The 22856-nt window shown below is 47.3% G+C and overlaps 1 protein-coding gene across 4 annotated transcripts in view; it reads right to left on the reverse strand.

The window, feature by feature from the left end:
- Nucleotides 1–2541: 2541 nt before the first annotated feature.
- Nucleotides 2542–22856, reverse strand: part of Nup214 (nucleoporin 214) — a 96079-nt gene continuing 75764 nt past the window's right edge. For 3 of the 4 annotated variants that reach the window (XM_029560051.1, XM_008825664.3, XM_008825660.3), the window contains 6 exons: nucleotides 17312–17468; nucleotides 12607–12759; nucleotides 8050–8221; nucleotides 4552–4691; nucleotides 3257–3281; nucleotides 2542–2795 (listed from right to left, as the gene is read on the reverse strand). In XM_029560051.1, coding sequence (XP_029415911.1) covers nucleotides 2762–2795; nucleotides 3257–3281; nucleotides 4552–4691; nucleotides 8050–8221; nucleotides 12607–12759; nucleotides 17312–17468 — 681 coding nt within the window. In that variant the 3' untranslated portion in view covers nucleotides 2542–2761. The remainder of the gene's footprint in view (nucleotides 2796–3256; nucleotides 3282–4551; nucleotides 4692–8049; nucleotides 8222–12606; nucleotides 12760–17311; nucleotides 17469–22856) is intronic. The other variant, XM_008825673.3, reaches the window with a different exon arrangement.

Raw genomic sequence — 22856 nt, forward strand, 5'->3', positions numbered from 1 at the left:
TTGTGTGCTTGTTAGACGGCCTGCTGACTAGGGGCAGATGAGGCCCTGTGAGAGTCTATGTGGGACCGAACCCAACCAATGTCACACAAGATCCTGTACACAGGAACGACAGTCACCACTGAGCACTGGCTTTGAGAGAGTACTCGGCAGGTACCACTGCCCGGGCCCACCCGACCTGCTAAGCAGGCATCCTGGTTTCCATCTTAACTTTTAGGTATTAAGAGGCTTATTTCTCGTTAGAGCTGGTGAGGCTCTGGGTTGGGTCCATGTCCTTTCTGTACTGCTAGAAACCTCACCTAGAAACTTCTCTGGAGGTTGCCTGAAATGGCAAGCACTAGGATATGGAGAATAGGCAGGGCAGTGCAAGGGGACCAGGCTTAGCCACTGACACTGGTACAGGGATAGGGACTTATGCAGAGGGGGGGCTACTGCGTTTATGGGAGTCTTTGTCCCTGACAGACCAACTGAATAACCTCTACCACTGTTTGACCAATTGATGCAATTTCATTTTATATCTAGAAAATTGAAGCCAAAAGTGACCTAACTTACAAAATCTACCTGTCCCTTTTCTTCCTCCTTTCCTAAGTACCATGAAGCACAGCTAAGGGCTGATTGCCTACTGCCTGCCCTGTACCACGATGCTCCGAGCTGACACAGCCATCTCCTGGGCCTGTGTGACACCCACACCTCAAGGATCTCCTGGAGCAGGCAGGAACCACTAAGCATCCTCAGACCAGCATCCTGGACTTCAGGGGACACTGGATATTGAGCTGACTTGACTCTGCCAGTTACCACTGTAATCCACCCCAAAAAAGGAGCTCTGAGGGGCTCAGACACCAGAGCACATTCCTCTGGTGCCACCACATGACAGTGAGTGGTGGGGTGTTATCTGACCCAGCACAGCTGATATGGCCTTATGGAGAGATGCCACATGCCACCACAATGGATTAACGCAGAGAATTTGAGGTCAAGGGTTTAGGCTGAACCGGCTTCTATTTATATAAGGAGCCGGTGGGGAAAACATAAAGCAGAAGACCAGCTTGGGTGGGTGTGGGTTGACAGGACGACCGGCCAAGGGCAGAACAGAACTTCTGTCACCCAGTTAGTTACATGACCCTCTGCTGTGAGCTTTCCCTATCACAACTGAAGTCCCTGGCTTCAAGATCCCCGTGTGCAACCTTACAAAAGCACCTGTGGAAACAGGCCTGCCACAGACCTGAGGGGCCTCAAATGGACAATGGTGATGGGCTCTCTACTCCCCAGAGGACCCAAAAGGCCCCACAGTAAGACTCTAAAGGCTCCAGCTCTTCACAAGAGACAGAGCCCCTGATTAGCAGAATGCACAGACAAGTCCCTCTTCTGTCACAAACCCCAGGGTAGGTTAACAGTCCCCACGGTGCTGTGCTCTTCATTCTAGGTCTTGGTTTGCTGGTGGCTGGGTCAAGGAGATGTTGCTGTTGCCCAGCAGGGGACTCTGAGGCTCCTCTTAGGAGATCAAGAAACAGCCTACCACACAGGTGAGTGCCCAACCCTGATGTCTCCCACTGAATCAGTCTCCAGGATTGGAGGCACATGAATCTGTACTTCACAAAGAGCTTCCTGGTCGAGGCCAAGGCAGGCAGGGTACACGTGAGCAGGCTGTGGTGTGAGGAGACATCAGTGCGGTCCACGGTCCCCAAACAAGTCAACAGAATCTGAGAGTCACATTGGCCGCTCCATGACAAACTAATAGTATGTGTCAGACTTTTATTAGGACATTAAAAAATAACAACTCTCCAGGATGTCCAACTCTGAACCATAGTCATCTCCCCAAGCCCCCATGTTGCTCTGCCCCCACCCGCCACGAGCCCAGCCAATGCACTGCCATGATGTAGGTCTCTGCAGAGGAGTGGGCCTTGGTTGCAACTGTCTGGGGGTTCACAGCCTAAGGAGCAGACAGGCCAGGCCCAAAATGGAGTTATGAAGGCACAGCCAGGCAGCGAACTGTGTCAAGCTAGCACCATCCTGCTGGTGGTACTTTGTAGCTGTGTCCCAGACAGTGGGCTAGGTGGTCTTGCCAAGTCTATCTGTCCTATACTGGATGTTAAGGCCATACCTCAGTACACTGCTCCTCTCCAGATAGGAGAAACTAGCAGTGGATATATAAAGCGGAGGTACAGCCTGTAGGAGCCTGAGATGAGGCAGTGAGGTTGTTCAACAGGTAGCACATGACGGGCAGCTGAGCCTCTGTGCCCCTGGTCTGTCTGCCATACCTGCCTCCCGACTGGCTGTGTGAGCATTGCTTCTGGAACCCAACTGACTGATGATGTGGGAGGCCATCTCAAAGCATCCTCCCAATTGCACAGTGGCCCTCAGAGGAGTCTGGCACGGTAGGAGGATGTCAAGGTGCAGTCTACGGAAGGTGTCTGGCCACATCCTGCCTCTTTCCTGTGTGGAGGGTTCTACCTGGAGTGAGACCGGAGCCCACTGGCTTGGTTTCTCTGAGCCATAGAAACAAGAGAACTTCTCTGCTTGGATGTGACCTGAATAAACCCACACGTGTTCTGTACAAAACAGCCAAAGGGTTTAATAGCAGGGAAAACCTGACACGAAACAGAACAAATGAAATGAGCAGCCAGGCGTCCCTCGAGTTCTGGTCTCCGTTGTTTCTTTCTGGGTGGATGTTTCCCTCAGAAAGTTCACCTGACCGTCTGTTACCTCGTCTGCTGGAGAGGGCCGCATACAATGGGTCACAGGAGCGGAAAGGAACACTGACACCGGTTCAGCTTCTCCAGCCACCAAAGCCCTGGACAGACCTACAAGGGCAGGAGACAGTATTGGCTCTTTGGCTCCCGCGATGCTAATGCACCTGCCTGTGGTAGAGGTCAGGGCTCTGGACTCCACTCTGACTCAACACAGAAGTGCAGAGTGAGGCCCAACATGCAAGTCTGGAGTCAGGCCTGGAGCCTGGCTTGCAGTAGGAGGCTCTGGAGACACCACCAAGGAGATGAGAAAGTGTCTCCACACCCCGCCTCATGGAAGGCCAATTTCCTTTCATAGCCTCAAGCTGGCCAGGATGGCCTTCTGGCTGTCTCCTACCTGCCTGCAGGCCCAACGCCTGCGGCTGAACCTTGATCTTCCAGCACATCTTACAGGAAAACAGGGCAAAGCACACAAGTCCAGTAAGAATTAGTGCTTGGGAGTTTTTCCACACCCCAGCCCCTTCCACTTTACAGATTAAGCCAGGTCAGACTCCACATGGGAGACAACTACTTACGAGTTAGATGATCCAAAGCTGAATGCTGAAAAACAGAAATGGGAGGTTACAACACATGTCCATGAACCGGGGCCTCTCAGGCAGGCAGGCTCCTTCCTGCGTGGTTCTTGCAGTGAGCCCCGCTGCCCGGCTCTGCAAGGTGTGTGCGGGAGGCAGAGTTATCCTCATGTGCCCCTGGCTACTCTGGGAGAAAGCGGGCACCCCTTTACTTTGTTAGTGTTAGCTCAGTATCTTCAAGCTCTCCCAGCCTCCCCACACTGGCTGCAGGCAGAGGGTCTGTGGCACTGCTCCCTTGTGCCACCTCATCAGGAAAACGGGGCTGTTTTTCCTTTTTAAACATCTACCTGCTTCCTCCTGAGACCGAAGAAGCAAGCGCTCTGGGCCTGGCTGGAGCTGCACGTAGCTCTGGCCGTCTTAGTTACTTAGCTTAATCCTTTTTTCATTTAAAAAAATTTCTTTCATTCATTCATTCATTCATTCATTATTCATTCATTCATTTTTGGTCTTCTTGAGACAGGGTCTCCCTGTAGCTCCAGCTGTCCTGGAACTATGTAGACCAGGTTGGCCTTGAACTCACAGAGATCTGCCTGCCTCTGCCTCCCGAGTGCTGGGATTAAGGGCGTGCGCCACCATGCCTAGCTTATTATTTTATGTGTATGTGTGTATTGCCTGCATGTAGGTAAGTGCATCTGTCTCATGCAATGCCCACGGAGGTCAGAAGAGGCTGTCGGATCCCCTGGGACTGGAGTTAACAGACAGTTGTTAGCTGCCATGTGGGTGCTGGGATTCGAACCCGGGTCTTCTGCAAGAACCACCAGTCTTCTTAACTTCTGAGCCACCTCTCCAGCCCCTTTCCTCATTTTTAACATCACAATTTTGCTAAGTTCTCTGTGTGCCTCCTCAGTCTGTGGTGAGGATAACACAGAACACAGAGATTGTGCTCTCTGAAGACGCAGATTGCTATACAAATACAAGACATCTTGTGAGGGTTCCTGGTTTCAAAAACATGCTGGTGTTTGAATGTGCTGCTTCAGCTTTTGAAACCAAAGCTGGGTAGGACTGTTATTATCTAGAGTTCTCAACTCCTGAGAGAAAATGGAGTCAGAAATTTCTTTATTTGATCAGAAATGGTACAATGTTGCTAGTCTAATTAAAACCTAAAAGAACATTTTATTTTTCAACCGCTTTCAGCTTTTAAAATGCTGAACTGAACAGCTAGGAAGACTCACTTCTTCGGGGGAGAAGGTGGGAGGGACTGTGGTGCTTGTGAGGGAGGAAAGAATTTGGCTGTTTACCTCCTGTGCCTGATCCGAACCCAGAGAATCCAGTGCTCTGGGTCCCAAAGCCTGAAGACTGCTGGGACAGGGATCCAAAGGTGGGCGCGTTCTGACTGGCAAGGGTGCCGAAGGACGCAGTGTTGCTGCTGCTCCCGAACCTGGGTTCCAGTGAGAAATGGAGGGGTGAGGGTGGCCCACAGTCCCTGTGCCAGCCCCACTCCTCATCCACTCTCATCTGTCTTGGGCACAATCAGACCCGATTTGTGGTAAAAGGCCTGATCTGGGCCAACAGGCCCTTGGAGAACATGGCTACAGCCCAGAGCAAGCCTCTACCTCAGCTCTGGGAGGGGGACACAGGAACGCAGTGTGGAATCCAACCTGCTGGGCTGTAGTTTTCAGCCCCATAGTGACTGAGCAGCACCACGTGTGTCGTTCTACCAACACCTTGGACTTTCAGCCTTTTGCTTTAGATATCTTTAGATTCACTGGCCCCCTTCCCTCCCCTATGTATCTGTTCTTAGCTCCTCCTGGGGTCTGGATTCTATTTACTGCTATTTTTCTTTGTTTTTGCTATATTGCCTAAGCTGCCCTCACACTCCTGGGCTCAAATGCTTTTTCTGCCTCAGCCTCCTGAAGGCTGGGCCTACCAGCCAGTGCCACAGAGTCTGGTGATTTTATTCACCTTTTTTTTTTTTTTTTTGAGACAGGGTCTCACGTATTCCAGGTTGGTCTGGAACTTGCTATGTGGCTGAGGATGGTTTGAACTTCTGATCCTACTGTTCCATCTTTTAGACACTTACCACCAGGCATGGTTTATGTGGTGTTAGAGACTGAATGTAGCCAGGGCTTTGTAGATGCTCTACCAACTGATCTACATGCCTAGCCCTCTATTCACATTTAAAAACAAAATTAGTGTGTGTCTGGGAGTGGGGGTGGGGAGCAGTGTGTAAGTGGCAGTCAGAAAACAACTATCAGGAGTAGATTCTCTTCTTCTAATGTGGGTTTCGGGGACTGAACTCAGATACTTAGGCTGCATAGCAAGTAATTTTACCCACTAACTGGGTCCTTTATTCACTTTCAAAGTCGAGGTAAAGGGCTTTCTGCATAGAAAGTAGTCCTTCTGTTTCCATTGTTTTGTGCAGAAAGGGATGGTTTCCAGGTTCTACTCAAAATTTTGTTTCATAAAAATCAACAAATACACAAAGTGATGTAGAAATGGCTATCACTTTCTCCCCTGCTACCCCCCAGGACAATCCCCCAGGCAACCTCACTCAGGAGTTCTCCCTCCAGATTTGGTCCAGCAAATGGGGTTGAGGGACATACTGGAAACTACTTTCTGAGGGTTTTGGTGGTAGCCTCCTGGAGGTCAGCAGAGAAATGAGTGAGGGTTTCTTGGGAAAAGAGCTAGGACTTGGGTAAATGCTTACATAAAAAGGTCCCTGAGCTGCTCCCAGTTCCATTTATCTATCCACCTACAAAAAAAACCCTCCGTCCATTCATCCATTTTTTGAGACAGTCTCATTAAACAGCCCTGACTGGCCTGAACTTGCTGTGTAGACCAGGCCTCCCTCTGCTTCTCGAGTGCTGGGATTAAAGTGTGTACTACTAAGTTTGGTCGGTACCAATTTCTTCACATGAGCTAAGGGCCTCTCTCTCTCGTACACAGCCACACGAGGGCCAACTCTCCTGTATTCTTCTGGAGTGGTCCCACTGTCCTCCTAGTCCTGGCTTTAGAGGTGACCTCAGATCTTTAGCACTAAGGACAGCACCAGTGACTGCAGAACAGACTAGTGGTTTCCTCCAGAGATTTAACACCTGAGCTGGTTCTTGCTAAATGGAATAGGCCAGCCAACCAGGATATATGAGGGTAAAATAAGCCCTCTAACTTCCTTGTGTTCACCGTGTGCAGGGCAACCTCCGGTGTTGCTCTTCAGGAGCGGCCACCTTGCTTTTTGAGACGGGGTTGCTCACTGGGACCCTGGGTTTACTGATTTGCTAGGCTGTCTGGCCAGCAAGTCCCCAAATCCACCTGTCACCACCTCATCAGTGATGGGATCACAACCACACACCACCATATCTAGCTTTTTAAATGGGTGCTGGGGATTGAACCTCAGGACCTCATGCATGTGTGTGACAAGTCCTTTATGGCGAGCTTTCTCCCCAGTCATTATTTCTATTTATTTTTTATTGTTATTTTGAGACAGGGTCTTACTATGTAGCCCAGGCTGGCCCAAACTCACAATCCTCCTCTCTCGGTCCCCTGAATTGCTAGGATTACAGGTATGTGTCACCATGGTGAGAAAAGTTAGCTTTCTGATTCATGCTCTGTCTCTTGGTGGAGATGGGTCCAGAGCCTTGAGCATGCCAGGCAAGTTCTCTACCAATGAGCTATACTTCCAACACAGATTTTTCTACTAGTAAAGAAAACAGCTGCTTTCAAATAAATAAATAAAACTTCAAGGTTCCACAAACTCTGCAGTAGTGTATGTGGATCAGAGTCTATCCAGTCCTGCCTAGAGTGTGGGCTTAGATAGGTTCCTACCTCTCCTCCGAAAGCTCTCTTTAACTGTAGGTCTTGGAGTTTCCAGAGGAGAAATGTCAAAGACCCCTTAGTTTCCCCGAGATGAAAGAAAAGCCTCTTCTACTTGTGTGTTCTCCCTGGGTGTTCTAGCACCTCTGCGGAGGAAAGTTTGACTAAGAACACACTTCATTTTCTAGACAGCTGCTGCCATCTTGACCAGCCCTAGTACATCTTTCACTCCAATCTTTGGCTCTGTGTTCTCAGCCCTGCGCCAAGGGTGAGTGCCTGTCTGAGCCCTTTTGGGCATCAAAATCTCCTTCCAGGGAGTGACCTTGTGGAGCCATCACCACATACATTTATTTGGGATACTGTGGTATGACAAAGGTATTTTTTTCCTCGGGTTTTGGCAATCAGGCTGAAATCCTGAAGCCCTTAGAAGCATAACCCTGCCATGGCATTTTCTAGAGAGAAATGCGTAGTACAGGAGAGCAGCTGTGACAATCAAAAGGCCCGCTGTAACCCTGTGTGGAAGCTACCCAGTTGGTGTGCTGTGTGAGCCAGCCCTGGGTCTATGAGACTGAAAACTCCAGCTAGGGCCAGGGATGGAGCAGGGGACACAGGCTGCTCCCAGAACAATCACCAAAGAAAGATGTGAAAAGCACTCCTTTAAGGACTCCCCAACACAAGCACCTCAAGATGCAGGCCGGGCTGTGGTCAAGGTCAGGGTGGGACTGTGTCTTTCTTTAACCCCACCCAGAGAACAGGGGCACTGATGACCTGTACGCTACCTACTGGCAGCCAACAATGCAGGCAGACAGTACCCACCCCTGTATTTAGAAGCCTGCTTACAGTGGGCTTTGTCCTAGAGCAACAGGAATCTTTTGGCTTTTTTTTTTTTTTTTGCCTACTTCAAGGCAGGACCTTTAGAAGGCCAGGCCCCAGCACTTTGGGCTGGCAAGAGCTTTCGGCTTCCCCAGGGCCCACCCAGAGCTTACCCGAATCCTCCTGCGCTGGCAGCCGCAGTGCCCTCTCCGAACACTTTGCCTCCGGTCGAGCCCAGAGGGCTTGTAAAGGCTGGGGCTGAACCGAATGCTGGCACCCCTCCAAACCCAGGGGATCCCCCAAAAGTAGGAGGGCTGCCAAACACTGGAGCAGCACCGAAGCCACCTGAGCAAAACAGAGGCAAACAAACAGAACAGGGAGAAAGAAAGGAGACAGAAGAGAGGCATTGAGCAGTCAGAAACCAGAATGAGGAAGGAAAGAAGGGAAACAGGGCGTTAGCAATTCTAACACAAAGGAATAAAGTGTAATATCCCAACCCCAGACACTGCCAAGCCAGGCTGCCTCCATCATCAGGAGCAGAGGGGTCTGTGGCACCATGACAGCTCCCACAGGCCCATGTTTGAGAGCCCTGTGTGCCTTCCTGAGGCAGCGGGAATGTGTATGAAACCTTAGGAGAGCATACCACCGCCCCAGCCCTGTCAGCCCATCCCAGAGCCCTTTCCAGCCCTGTGCTGTTTGGGATTCCTCCTCACTGAAACTCCATCCCCAAAGCTCGTGTCTCAACCCAGCAGTCACAGGATGACAAGTTTTATTGCTTATCACCACAGAGGCCAGGCGTTCAACTTCAAAAGCTGGAGGGGCTCCCTCCCTGGCAGAACTCATGAACTGGGTCACAGCAGAGGCAGAGTGATGTGCATGCTGGCGCTCAGCCAGGTGCCTTTTATTTATTTACAGCTGGATGGCTGCACAGCTCTCACCAGTATCCCTCCCTCTCAGTAGAGAACAATTTTTTCAAGTGCTTTCTGTCTTGCAGCCTCAATAAAAAGCATACTGAATCTCTTCCTTGAGGAAGACTACAGTATAAATCTAGTGCAGGTCCGCTGTGAGGATGCCTTTAGATGCTGTGGCTTTGTGGTCACAGATGGGCCATGGACACACAGATGACAACAGAAAAGGGTCAGGTCCAGTATGAGACAGCTTCCTCTGATGGATGGGGAGGTACATCCTCATCTGAGCTGCTCCCCTGCACCTGAGGTGTCCCCAAATCTCCAAGGTGCTGCTGTAGTTCTGAGGTTTAGAAGAGACACACAGGAGGGTGTGCTAAGCTGGCTGGAGTTGCTGGGTTCCTTATCAGGAGCTTCTTGCCCCACTATCTAGGATTCAGGTTGGCCTTTATGTGCTAAAGCGAGTGCTGGGGGCCTCTGAGCATCAGGGACAGGATCAACCTAGGAGTAGGGATGTCAGTTCTGAAAATATGCCTGTTGTTGGAAGGCATCTGGTCTCACTGTGATCACACTGCTGCTTCATCACCCGAATCAGGAAAGATCAAATATGGGGGATGGATGTTGGCAGGTGAATGCTCTGACCAACAGATAATTTGTGATTGAATGATGTGTGTATATATCTTTCATAGAGGCCGAGGAGATACTTTTTGCTAAGGCTCATGTTTGGGTTAATAATCTGTATTCTAAAACCTTGAGTGAAATTCCAACCCATGATATGCAGAGTGGTGGGCTATAAACATAACATACTGGGGAAAAAAAGTGCTAAAAAAAACCCTTGCAGTTGAATTATTTAAAACTGATCACAGATCCAGTTGCATTTTCTTCCTAGACACAGGGTTTCATCTGGCGCCTTGTACTCAATACTGCTTAGACTTCTTTCTAGAGGTGAGTGAAAAATGAGAAGTCACAGTGATACAAAGTCACCTGGAAAGGAGTGGCGAGTAAACACACACACACACACACACACACACACACACACACACACGCACGGGTGTGCACACAATGCATGCACATACACAATGAGAGAGAGAGAGAGAAAACACAAACCTAGGTCATAGGCAAACATAATAGAACAGTCGCTCTGTTCTTAGCTTCTGGGGAGAGGCAATTCCCTCCAAACGGGCAGAGGAATTCAATTTTACTGGCTGACTGGTGCGAGCTAGGAAGCATGGAAAAAGTTTACTAAGCCCACACGGTAAGACCTGACTCTAGGTGTTGGTAGTTGCTTCACAGCAGTTCCTCTTCCCCTCCAGTAGGACACAGAGGCTCAGAGAAGACAACCAGCTTTAGCCTTGGCAGGAGGTAGAGCTGGGACTGGAACCTCTCATCTCCCTGTCATGTGTCCCCTGCCTCCCTCCTTGTCATGATGCTTAGAAATTCTGGCAATGGACAGAGGAGTACCCAGGGCTAGCTAGCAAGTGAGGCCGCTGTAGGGTCACGTTTCCTTTGCTCTCCTCGATGACCTCCAGCAGTATTATTTCTGATGCCATTTTACTGAAGGGAGGACGAATGGACACATTTAGAATTCTTCAAAGCCTCACCCAACCCACAGGCCTAAAATCCCTCTTAAAGTCAGGAGGGATAATCCTGACACCTCAGGCGTCCCTACTGGGGCAGGAGTGGGAACTCCTGAATTATTTATTTTGGTGATTGGGGTGGAGCCTAGAAGCTCAGGGCCTTATGTTCTGCCACTAAGCTGCACCCTATCCCTTTGTCCAATTGTCTGACTCCACCTTTGGGAGCAGCAGCTCCGTAAGGCAAGCTGGGCTGCAGACTGCACTCTGGAATGCAAGGCTGCCCTCTTTCTCTGCCTCACTATCTTCTCACACTGACACTACTTCAGACACCACATGCTGAGAGGTGGTTCTCCCTGCCAGAGTTCTCACTCCGGGCGTCCTCATCAGAAAAAGTATTCTGAAAAACGGGAGTTATGTTTTCTCTAAGAAAGAAAAAACAAAACCATGAGGCTCTCAAATCAACTGGGATGTGATTCTGGGATACAGAACCATACACAGGGACAATAGAAGCAAAGAAAACATCAGGTTCCTAAAAAATTAAAAGGCTCAAGGGTCAATGAAATAACGTTTCTTAGTTCAGTGTTCAAACTTGTCGTTTTATTTGACTTTATGTTAGTGTGTATGCTATGCAGGTATGTAGAGAGGTCAGGTCAACCCTGTATGATTCCTTAGGAGCCACCCGCCTTGTGTTTAGAAACAGGGTGGCGGAGGCCAGGCTGGCTCCCTGACTATCTCTCCAGCCCTGTACCTGTCTTTTTAATTAGGGCTATAAGCTCCCGTAGCCGTTTCATTTTGCAATCCCTCCCTGTGTGTCCCCAGAACAAAGCTGCGATACCTGTTTCTAGTCCCTTTTAAAATCTAGGGGAAAGGTAGGAAGAACCTGCCACCGAAGACCAGGTTGCCAAGAGAGGGTCTAACAAAGGAGCCCAGCACACATCTGGAAGCCGCTGTCTTTGTATTTCAAGGTCATCTTCTAATCTAGGTCACAGCTACTTACATTTCTAGTCTTCAGGCAGGGGCCTGCTCACATCCAAGGGCAAATCCCCCACCCTTGGCAGGGAGGCTGCTCTAGAGAGGCTTTCGGCGAGCACCACTTCTGCCCCTCCAACAGTCTTACTCCACAACTTCCCACCCACAGAACCAGCCCTGCAGGCAGCTGCAGACCTTAGACAGGCAGGCGACAGAAATCAGGAGGTTTGGTATCTAAATGCATATTGTTCTTTTAAAGCTTTTAATGACAAATGGTGATAGATGATTATAAACAAAGTTTACAGATAAATATTTTGTAAGTCATACTGGGATAAAATAGTGCTGATAATGTATTCTGGCTGTGTAGTCTGGTATGTGGAAAGTATGTGTATATGCATACACACACACACACACACACACACACACACACAAATAAGTTCAAAGTAAAGTTTAGAAGAGGTAGTGCAGAGCTGTGATCCCAGCCTTCAGAAGGCTAAAGCAGGAAGACCATGAGTTGAAGGCCAGCTTTGCGTACACAGGGCGACTCTATCTTAAAAAAACCAAACCCAAACAAAAGTTTAAAACAGTTATTTGGGAGAGGGAAAAATGATGGAGATGTAAGGAGGGTCTGTGCCTTGACCGCTGAGGTGAGGGTGCCCACGCAAATCTGTGGTTTCTGATAACATGCTTTAGTTACCATTTCCCAATGTGCTCTTTAGTTTTTCTTTTCTTTTCACAACAGAGTCTCTTGTTATGTAGCCCTGGCTAGCCTGGAACTAACTATGTAGACCAGGCTAGCCTCAAACGCAAGAGTGACTCCTCCTGTCTCTTGCCTCCGAACTGCTAGGATTACAAGTGTACATGCTAGGTTGGTTTTTCTGCAATTATTATATGCATTATTCTTTTTAATTGAAAAATTTTTTTTTTTTTTGTTCTTTTTGAGACAGGGTCTCCCTGTAGCCCCAGCTGTCCTGGAACTCACTATGTAGACCAGGCTGGCCCTAAACTCACAGGGATCCACCTGCCTCTGCCTTCTGAGTGCTGGGATTAAAGGCATGTGCCACCACGCCTGGCAATTTAAAAAATTTTTTAGCAGGGCTAAAGTGTTAGGAAAGAAGCAGATGCTCAGAAAATACAAAAATAATTTGGAGAACAAGGTAACTTCTTTACTCCAACTGCACTCCCCTGAGGTAAACACGTGAGGACGTCGCCTCCCAGAGGTCTAACCATACACAAATGTACGCATGTAGCGGTAAGCACGGTTATACATGTAGGGTACCTGTTTTATTTGGAGTGGAAAATCCAAAGCCTTGGGATGCCACACTCCCACCGCCTGAGCTGAATGTGCCAGCAGGCTTCTGCTCCCCAAAGGATGAGCTGCCGAATCCTCCAAATGTCTTGGCTCCGCTGTTTCCAAACAGGTTAGAGGTATCTGAAGGGACCAGGGACAGGTGTGAGAAAATTTAATAGAGGAAGATATCCTTCTTTACTTGACATCCCCTCAGATGGCAGAAGAGAGCCACTTCAGCTGAGCGTTTATGGAGACAAGAGCAACAGACTCTTCTGATTTCCATGTACCCAATAATGAGTTTGACGTCACTGGCACCCAAGCACTGACTTCCTGGCACAGCTCTACAAGTCAAAAAAAAAAAAAAAAAAAAAAGGACAGTAGAGGCCCCCCTTTAGGGGTCCCAGGGTCTCAGGTCTACCTGCCTCGGACAACCAGTCGCTCCCTCCTGGGGCCTTCACTTCTAGAGAACAGGTTCTGCTTTCATCTACTTCCTGTGCCAAACTAGGGAAATCAAAGCCAGAGCAAACTCAAGTCCACCACAAGGCTTCCGGTTTGCTTGCTGCTGCCTGAGCTGTGCAAAGACTGGCAGGCAGAACAGAGTCTCTGTTCGACTGGAGAGAGGGATACGGAATGCCAAAGAGATGCCTAGTCTCATTTCCTTGTTCTTAGAGGTTCAAGGAAGCTTTTGACTTTTCAGATGCTAAGCTGGTGGGTTCTTCCCTCCCTTAGCTAGGCACTGAATTTATTCCAAGAATTGAAGGAAAGGGGGAAACTACTAAAACCCCAAATAGGCGAGAAGTTTTGTTTGCTGCAAGAAATGCAAACCCGACAACATATGAACAGCTCAGCCCTCATCATGGATACAGCCACTGAGATAGCACAGATAGCGTGCTGGTCTCCAGGGTCTCTAGGTTTTTTCACGGAAGACGAGGTCAGGAACAATTCCTATTTCCCCACAATGTTCGAGTAGCTGTGTAGGTTTCACTGAAATTTGTATGCATGAAAGGCCAGACAGGAAGAAACTGGTTTGAAGTAGGGATGGGGAGATGGGATGGGGGGCAGGCATGACACGGGGAAACAGACTGCCCAAAGACACAGGCTTAAATCCTAAGCAAAATATCAAGTCTTGGTGATTGCCACATGGCTAACAAAGTTGAGATGAAGAGGTAGGTTGGCCCACCCCCGAACCCATCCTAGACCAGTTCTCTAGTCTCTTGCCCCCTCTGTTGCAGGCCCACCCTAGAAGAGCCTGAGCACAGCTACTAACTCCTGCTGCAACACTCCTGAGCTAGGCAGGGAGTGGTCTCATTTCAGGGACACGGTCTAGGCACCACCACAGTCACTGCCTTGGGAGATCACTGGCCATGAGGGCCTGGTCAAGGACCCACTGTGATGGCCCTGACTGATACTGATCTAGCTCCCTTGTGGTGGGCACCACAGGACTGAGTGTGTGCTGGGCAATCTGTTCTTCCCTCACGGAGCGAGGCAGGCCTGCATCTGAGTCCCTCTAGGGCAGCACATCTGACACTGATGAGACAGGTTCCCAGCTATTCTGTTTACTTGGTATTTCAAGACCCTTGCTTCAGCTTCAGTCTCCTGACCCAACTAGAGTTAGCAATGTAAAATGTGAAATAACAAATTCAAGCGCAAGCTTAGAGACAGGTCTCTTCTCAGGGAAACCTGGTGTGACTACATGAAATGAGACATGCAAAGATTCTGCTGGGACAGTGATAGAAGATTTGAAACCCCTGTGAAGTAGGAGATCATGTCTTTATTCTTTTCTCTCTTTTAAGAAGACTTGTTAGGGCTGGAAGATATGGCTCAGCAGTTAAGAACACTGGTTGTTCTTGCAGAGGACCCAGGGTCGAATCCCAGCACCCACATGGCAGCTAACAACTGCCCGTAACTCCAGTTGCAGGGGATCCGTCACCCTTTTCTATCTTCCGCTGGCACTGCACGACACAGGTGCACTTAACCACATGCGGGCACAACACATATACACATGAAATAAAAATAAATCTAAAAAATTTTTAAAAAAAAGGAACCCTTTGTTAGCCTGGTGTGGTGGTGCACGCCTTTAGTGCCAGCACTTGGGAGGCAGAAGCAGGGGATCTCTGTGAGATCAAGGCCAGCCTTGTCTACATAGCTAGGTCCAGGCCAGCTGGGGCTATAGGGAGACCCTGTCTCAAAAAAAGTAAAACAACAACAAAACCTCCCTAACAACAACAAAAGAATCTTTTTCAAATGAAGCTGGCCTGTAAGACAGCTGCACAGCCATACTTAATTACAGCTCTGTTTACAATAGCTAAGAAATGTAAACAACCCAGGTGTCCATCAACTGAGGTATTGATGAAGAAAACAGTCTATATACTGTTCAGCCATAAATCGGATAAAATCCTGTTGTTTGCAATAATATGGGATTGGAAAGCATTATGTTAAGTGAAATAAGCCAGACAGAGAAAGGTAATCATCACTTATTTGTGGAATCTAAAAAGGCAAATCTCATAGAAGGTGAGTAGGATGGTGGTGGTGTTAGGGGGAGACATGAGACAATGGGACGGGACTGGGGATGGGGACTGGATGGAATACCATGCCAAAAGCTTAGGGAAAGACACTTCCTGTCAAGCCTGATGACCTGAGTTTGATCCCCAGGCTCCACATGGTGGAAGGAGAGAACCAACACCTCAATGCTGTCCTCTGACCCCCACATGCAGGCTAAGACATATGCATGCCCAAACATAGATACACACAAAATAAAACAAATGCAATAAATATCATTTCAAAAAGACAATAGTCAAAAGAAAGAAGTTCTGGAATTCTCTTGTACGGTAGGGACTACAGATAATGACATAATGGTTCATTTTCTTAATAAGCTAGAAGGACTTAAAATTTTCCCACCATTAAGGAATGTTTCAGGGACATTTTTCTTTGAATGTGAACATGTGTGTGCATACAAACATGTACATAAACATCACTAGTACTCCATAAAGTAAAATTTTTATATAATTAGTTAAAAACAAAGAACACTTTGTCCCACATTATAGTGGAACTGAACAGGTTTGCAGCCAGGCCTGGGTTAGATTACCTAGCAGCTACGTGACCTTGGATAAGGGTGTTACCTCTCCAAGTCCCAGTTTCCTGACAGTAACCGAGGGATGGCAATTCTGGCTGCACAAGGCTGCTGGAAGAATGCCATGAAATGAAGAGTGGCCAGCCGAGTGTGGCACATGAAGACAGAAAAGACACCCCCCACTGTTCCTTCAGTCAGTGCCACACAGCAGGTCTTCAGGAGACTGAGAACACCACCATTCACACTGCGGCCACTGTCATCTGCCTCAAAAGAGTGAGCACTAGCTGCCCTTGCAGAGGACCTGGATTCAATTCCCAGCACCCACATGGTGGCTAACTACCACCCATAACACCAGTTCCAGGGGATCCGACACCTTCTTTGGTTCTCCGTGGGTATTGCGTGACATAGGTGCACTTGCACACTTGCAACACACTCCTATACATAAAATTAAAAAATAATAAACTAAATAAAAAACAGGCTAAACAAATGTCTCAGCTGCTGGAATTATTTTCTTGTGAAAAGTCTTCACTTGTGTAGGAATAAGCCAGTCAGGAAACACTGCATCTCTGCAGAGCCACTCAAGGACTAACTTTTGGGGTGACAAGCTAACGTGGCATCTTCTCTGGGCACCAAATAGATTCTCTTTGTTCTTTTATTTGGTAAAACTATCATCAAAAATCCAACATCAGTGTCTGGACCATTCCAAATCAACACTGACATGAAGAGTGTTAGAGAACAGGTTTCATCTTTCTGTAGATCTGAACTCATAGAACAAGAAGGGAGGATCTGGGAGAGGGGGAAGGATCAAAATACATCGTCTGAAACTCTCAAATTAAAAAAAAAAAAAAAGAATCCACTGCACTTAGAAGGGGCTCTCTTAGAAGGGGCTCTCCTAGCGTCTTGCCCAGGCTACTCTGCAAGGTGTCTTCGTAAAGAGAAGTCAGAGAGGAGCAAAGCAGACTTGAAGCATCGCTATCAAATGGCTTCCTCATTCTGACACAAATATGTCTTTCAGTTTCCTGGAGAGAGACTGTGCAGAGGACCATGTTAAGTAGTGTCAGGATGAGGCTCAAGAGCAACAGGACCTTCCGAGGTAGAGGCAGATCTCTAAGTTCAAGGCCAACCTGGTCTCTATGGTGAATCCCACTAGGGCTACAGGGAGACCCTGTCTCAAAAACAAAAAAAAAAAAAAAAAAAAAGGAAATTAACTGGTGAAAAAAGTGCTGACAGACACCACCTCAGAGGAGAAGGAGGCTAAAAGTAAGCAGCGAGAAACTAAAGGCTCCAGTGTTTTGGAAGGGACTGCAGAGCAGAGGCAGAGAAGGCCACGCAACAGGAACTGCAGCGCTCACTGTGGGCTTGCTGTGGCTGCTCACGTGTGCTCGCACTGGCTTCATGTCATCTTGGCGCTGATGAGCAAGGACAGGAGCCGCCCACCACTCCTCTCCCTGCAGCTCTGATGTCTTTCACAACTATAGAGGACATCTCACTAAAACAATCTAAAAGTCAGCCAAGCAGAGCTCGGATGGGCACCCCAATTTCTGTGTCTGCTCCTCAAATTCTGACATCACAGGCACAACAATGGCTCCAAGGCCCAGGGTTGGAGAACTCTTCTCAACTTACTTGGGGTGGCTGTAGATCCAAAGCCCCCGCTAGCCGAGCTGAATGGGTTTTTGTTTGCAGCATCCTGGCTGGGTTTCCCTCCAAGGCCGCTGAAGAAACCGCTCCCTCTTCCAGTGTTTGCAGACCCAAACATGCTACCACTGGAAGTGGACGACTGCTAAAAGACAAACAGGCAAGAAGCAAGAAAAAGTGAGAGGTCATCACAAAAATCAGGCCACACCTGAGGGCAGAAGCAATCACAGCTAGTGCAGATGGGAATGGCCAGAACACCTCTGATGGATTCTAGAAAGGACACTGCATCGGCCCTGGTGGAGGCTGATTCTGGAAAGAGACATCCTACAAACCTGCAGTTCTCAAGTTAATGTAACTCAAGGCAGGTGGGCACTTTCCTGCAGTGTTTTTTTGATTCAATGCCAGAGTAGGAAAATCAACCCCGTAACAGATTCACCAAATAAAACATGTTAGCTGTACTTTCAGCAATCAATGGTGAGTGATTTACAGGCGTTTCTCTCAATCTGTGCACTTTCTGTTCATAATGACTTTCCCAGTGTTACATAGAGCAGTTTAAATTAGCCCATTGTTGAAATGATGACCTCTACAAATTCCAACCAAGTTAGCAAATCTTACGCTTGGAGGATGTCGTTAACTCAGAGGTGCATGGAGCACCAGACACTTGCTTTCTGTTTAGAAACTGGACCTTTAATGATGACCAGCACTAGGTTTGAGGGGACGTTCAAGTTACAAGAGTTGAATCTCCTTGGCTGATAATGCAGGCTTTAGAAATGGGCCACTGTACAGAGGAGGGACAGGGACTCCACTTTGAGGGCACAGTGGTATTGGAGACCCTCTTCTGCAAGATGGGCATAATAAACTGGCCACCTCAGAAGAGGGAATGAAATGGGCTATAGAATTGTACCTGGCTTCTTTTGCTAAGCATACTTTTTCTATTGTTATCTATGTGTAGTGTGAATCAGAACCTCATCTCTTTTTATGGCTGAATAATATTCCACTGGATGTACACACCACACTTTATTTAATTAATTAATTAATTTTTGAGACATGGTTTCCCTGTAGCCCCAGCTGGACTAGAACTCGCTATGTAGACCAGGCTGTCCTTGAACTCAGAGATCCACTTGCCTCAGCATCCCGAGTGCTGGGATTAAAGGTGTGCGCCACCATGCCCAGCTACACCACTTTATCTGTTCACTGATTAGCACATGGGTGTCACCACCTTTTAGATATTTTGAGTAATGCTACTCTGAACACTGGGGTATGCACCTGGTCCAGAGCATTTTCAATGCCTTTGGGTATAAACCTAGGCGTCAAATTGCTGGCAGAAGTACTATGTTAGCATTTGCAGGAAGCCTCAAATTGCATTTCACAATGGCTGCACGATTTTACAGAACCATCCCATGTGGACAGTGAATTTCCCCATAGCCTTGCTACGTTTCTAAACTGGCCTCCCTCTAGGGTATGAAGTGCTGCTTCACTGTTGGGTCTTAACTGCCCTAATGTTCAGGCTTTTACCCGACTTCCTCCTGCTCACTGGACACTTATGCCTCTTCTCATTCTTTGGCAAGCCACCCCACACCTCAAGATGCCATACAGCTGTGCTCACCTAAGGCCCCCACTCTCTGGACTCAGCCCAACCTGGCTTTCTACCGCCTTCATTTAGTAGTCCCTTTCTGGAACAGTACGTTTTCAAAGATGATGACAGCAATACTTCTGGTCCCATGTGCTCTTCTAGAGCAAGAATAGGCACCTACTTCTCCTCTTCTTGAACCTGGGAGGATGCACAAGGGGCCTGAGAGGTTTTAGTTTCAGCTTGACATCCTCTTGAAATATCAGCTACAATGTTGTGTGAAGCCCAGAAGAGAGAGGCCAAATGTAGGTATTCAACTAACCACTACAGTCTGGACAACCAGGGACTTAACAGTGAGCCTTCTGGTGACTCTGGCCCCCAGCCTTCCATTCGTCCAGCAGCCACAAAGGCAAGCCAGTTGGCTCTGCCCATTCGAATTCATACATACAGAATCCAATATAATGAATGACTATTACCGGCTACCAGATCTTCAGGGAATTTGTTACGTAGCCCTAGACAATTCCAACACCCTCAGAACAAGTGGCTTTTTACACCATCTGGAGTTTTCTTGGTTATTTATAGTGGAGTGAAGTTTTCTATGTCTTTTTGTTTAGCCATTCAAGTTTTCTGGAGACTACACCCTACCACCTAAGTCTAAGGTAAGGCAATGAATACAAAAAGGCTTCTGGGGACTGGAGAGGTGGCTCAGCAATTAAGAGCACTGACTGCTCTTGCAGGGGACCAGGGTTCGATTCCCAGCACGCACATGGCAGCTACGAAGCGTCCTTAACTCCAGTTCCAGGGGAATCTGAAGCCCTCTTCTGACCTCCGTGGCATTGCACAACACGGGTGCACTCACATACATACAGGAAATACACTCATACACACAAAATAAAAATAACAAATAAAATATTTTTTAAAAAGCCTTCTGACATCACAGGAAAAGTCCTGGTTTGACTTCTGGACCTTCTGCCTGCAAACATAAGAGTTGGAGAGAGGCAAGGGACAGTATGGAGTCTATCACTTATGTTGGACCTCTGGCTCAACATTCTGCTTGTCAGTTACCCACAATTAGCTATAATTGGTTGTTTCCACAGGTAGATACACTGAGCTTATACTATAGGATACAAATGCATTTATCCATTTGGATGCTGATAAACATTTGGGCTGCTTTCGATCTTAGGCTATTATCAAAATATTGCTATTAACACTCTTTGCTAGACACTGAGCTCAGGGCCTCATAGGCAAGCACTCTACTACTAAACTACAGCCTTATACCTTTTTAAATCCCCTTTATTTTGAGACAGGTTCTTACTAAGTTACTCACACTGGCCTTGAGTTTACTCTGCAGCCCAGGCAGGCCTTGATTTAAACTTTGGCCTCATCCTTCCAAGCAGATGGGGTCACAAGCCTGTACCATTACACCTGGCTTACCATAAATTAAAAACAAAATCTAAAATTTTTTTCTGTTTAAAAATTTTATGTGTGAGTGTTTTGTCTGTGTGTAAGTGTATCTGTGTTGTGCAATGTTTCCAGAAGTGAGGAGAGCATCCCCATTGACAGTTATTGGCCACCATGTGGGTCCCAGGTCCTCCTGAAAGCGCAGTCAGTGCTCTTAATTGCTGAGCCATCTCTCCAGTTCCCCTCAAAACAAAGCTTTAAATGACACTTTACATGTTTATTTTGTGTTTGTATATGGGGTGTGCCACATGTGGAGGTCAGAGGACACATCTTGAGTCAGTTCTCTACTTCTACCATGTGGGGTCTGGAGACTGAACTCAAGTCACAAGGCTTGGCATCAAGTGCCTTTTCCCATTGTGCTATCTAGCCAGTCTTATCCCTTCTTTTTAATGTTTTATTTATCTTTCTGTGGTGTGTCTGTATTTATTTGTTTGCTTGTTTTTGGCTTGAGACAGGCTGGCCTAGAACTCAACTCTGTAGCACAGCCTGGCCTTTACCTCCTTAGTGCTGGGATTATAGGTATGTGCTGCCATATCTGGACTATTTAAAAAAAACAACAACAACCCATGGTAGAACACAAAATGAAAATGATTATTTCAGCTCCACTAATTTAAGAAAAAATTTAAATTATATTTGTTTATTTTTTGTGTGGAGGGTGGAGGAAGGGCATGTGGAGGTCAGAGAACTTGCAGGAACTGGTCTTCACCTTCTACCACATGGGTTCTGCAGATGGAACTCAGGTTGTCAGGCTTAGCATCAAGTACCTTCCTAAGTCACTAGCCAGCCCCATTTCAGTTTGATTGTCTGTGTTTTTGAGACAATAAAAAAAAAGAATGATAGATTCTTTTTTTTTGGTGTTTTTGAGACAGTCTCCTTGTAGCCCCAGCAGCCCTTATAACTCACTATGGAGACCTGGCTAGCTTTGATCTCACAGAGATCCACCTGCTTCTGCCTCCTGAATACTGGGACTAAATACCTCGCCTGGCTATTTATTGTCATGACAAGGTTTTATATAGCCCAGGCTGGCTTTGAACTTGTGACCTCCTCACTAAGCCTCAGGAGTGCTGGGATTGCATGTGTGTACCATTATGCTCATTTTAGTGACTCTCAGGTACAATTAAGCAGTGGTGATGTTGTGCAATACTACTGTCTTCTTTTATAATTGTCTTCTATGTTCTTCTGGTTTTTTAAAAAAATATTTTATTATTTTTTATTTTATGTGTTTGCGTGTATTGCCCGCATGTAGGTAAGTGCACCTGTGTTGTGCAATGCCCGCAGAGGACAGAAGAGGCTGTCAGTTCTGTGGGTGCTGGGATTCGAACCTGGGTTTTCAAGAAGAGCCAGTGTTCTTAACTGCTGAGCCTTTTCTCCAGCCCCTCTTCTGTTTTTGTTTTTTTTTTTTTTAAAAAAAAAAACACAAAAAAACTACATTTAGCCAGGCATGGAAGCGCACACCTTTAATCCCAGCACTCAGGAGGCAGAGGCAGGCAGATCTCTGTGAGTTCGAGGCCAGCCTGGTAGTCTCCATTAGCAAATCCAGGCCAGCTACTGCTATTAGGGAGACCCTGTCTCAAAAAGACCAAAAACCAACCAACCAAATAAACCCCTTCCGTTAATAATGGGGGTGGGGGGTGCATGCCACCAAGCCATCTCAGCAGCCCTGCTTTTTCCTTTCTCATCAAGTTCACAAACTTTCCATGTGGAGAGTTCACTGAACTCTGATACCTATAACCATGTATAAAGTTCAATGCTCCAGATAGCAAACATTTTGAGTGTTTTACAAGGCTCCTTAGACCTCATATACACTGCCCTAAAAGTGACTGCTACTAATTGCTGTCACTCCAGGTAAGGCTTGCCTTCCTTGTCCCTGTGCAGAAAGCACTCTACCGGCAGGCTCCTTTTACCTCACTCATCACAGGTCTGGAGCCCATCCATCCATTTTGCTCTGTATTGTTTGGCACAATCTGTCCATTCTCTAACTTTTAAGTTTTGCGTGGCTTTCTGGGTTTAGCTATTATGATTCCATGGCTATGAACATTTTCATCCCTATCTTCTGGTGGACAAAGGGACACTTCTTGGTTACATGCTCAGAGCAGATCTCCTAGGTCAGCAGAGGTGGCTTTCCGGCTCTACTGTCTCCTGCTCCCATGAGCAATGCACAGTGTGCAGTTGCTCTGCTCCCTCCCTTGGTACTTGAAAGCGGTCTTCTTAATTTTGGCCATTTTGGTCCTTCTGTGGGCACTCTACACATTCTGAACACAATTACTACAGAGGTCATACAGGCTACAGTTTTCCTATTTCATGCCTTGTTTCACCCTAAAATTAAAGCCATAATTTTGTTGTGGTCAAATTTTTCCTTCTTGAAAAATATCCCTTGGGTTTCCCTCAGGCCTGTTAAACATGAAACCTCTCAACATTTGTTTATTTCCAAAAACACTTGATTTCACTTCATTTGTTAATAGTATTTTCTCCTGGTCTAAGAATTCAGGTATACAGACTCTC

This window comes from Nannospalax galili, unplaced genomic scaffold (assembly GCF_000622305.1).
Source record: "Nannospalax galili isolate Female #2095 unplaced genomic scaffold, S.galili_v1.0 scaffold290, whole genome shotgun sequence".
NCBI classification, from domain to species: Eukaryota; Metazoa; Chordata; class Mammalia; order Rodentia; family Spalacidae; genus Nannospalax; species Nannospalax galili.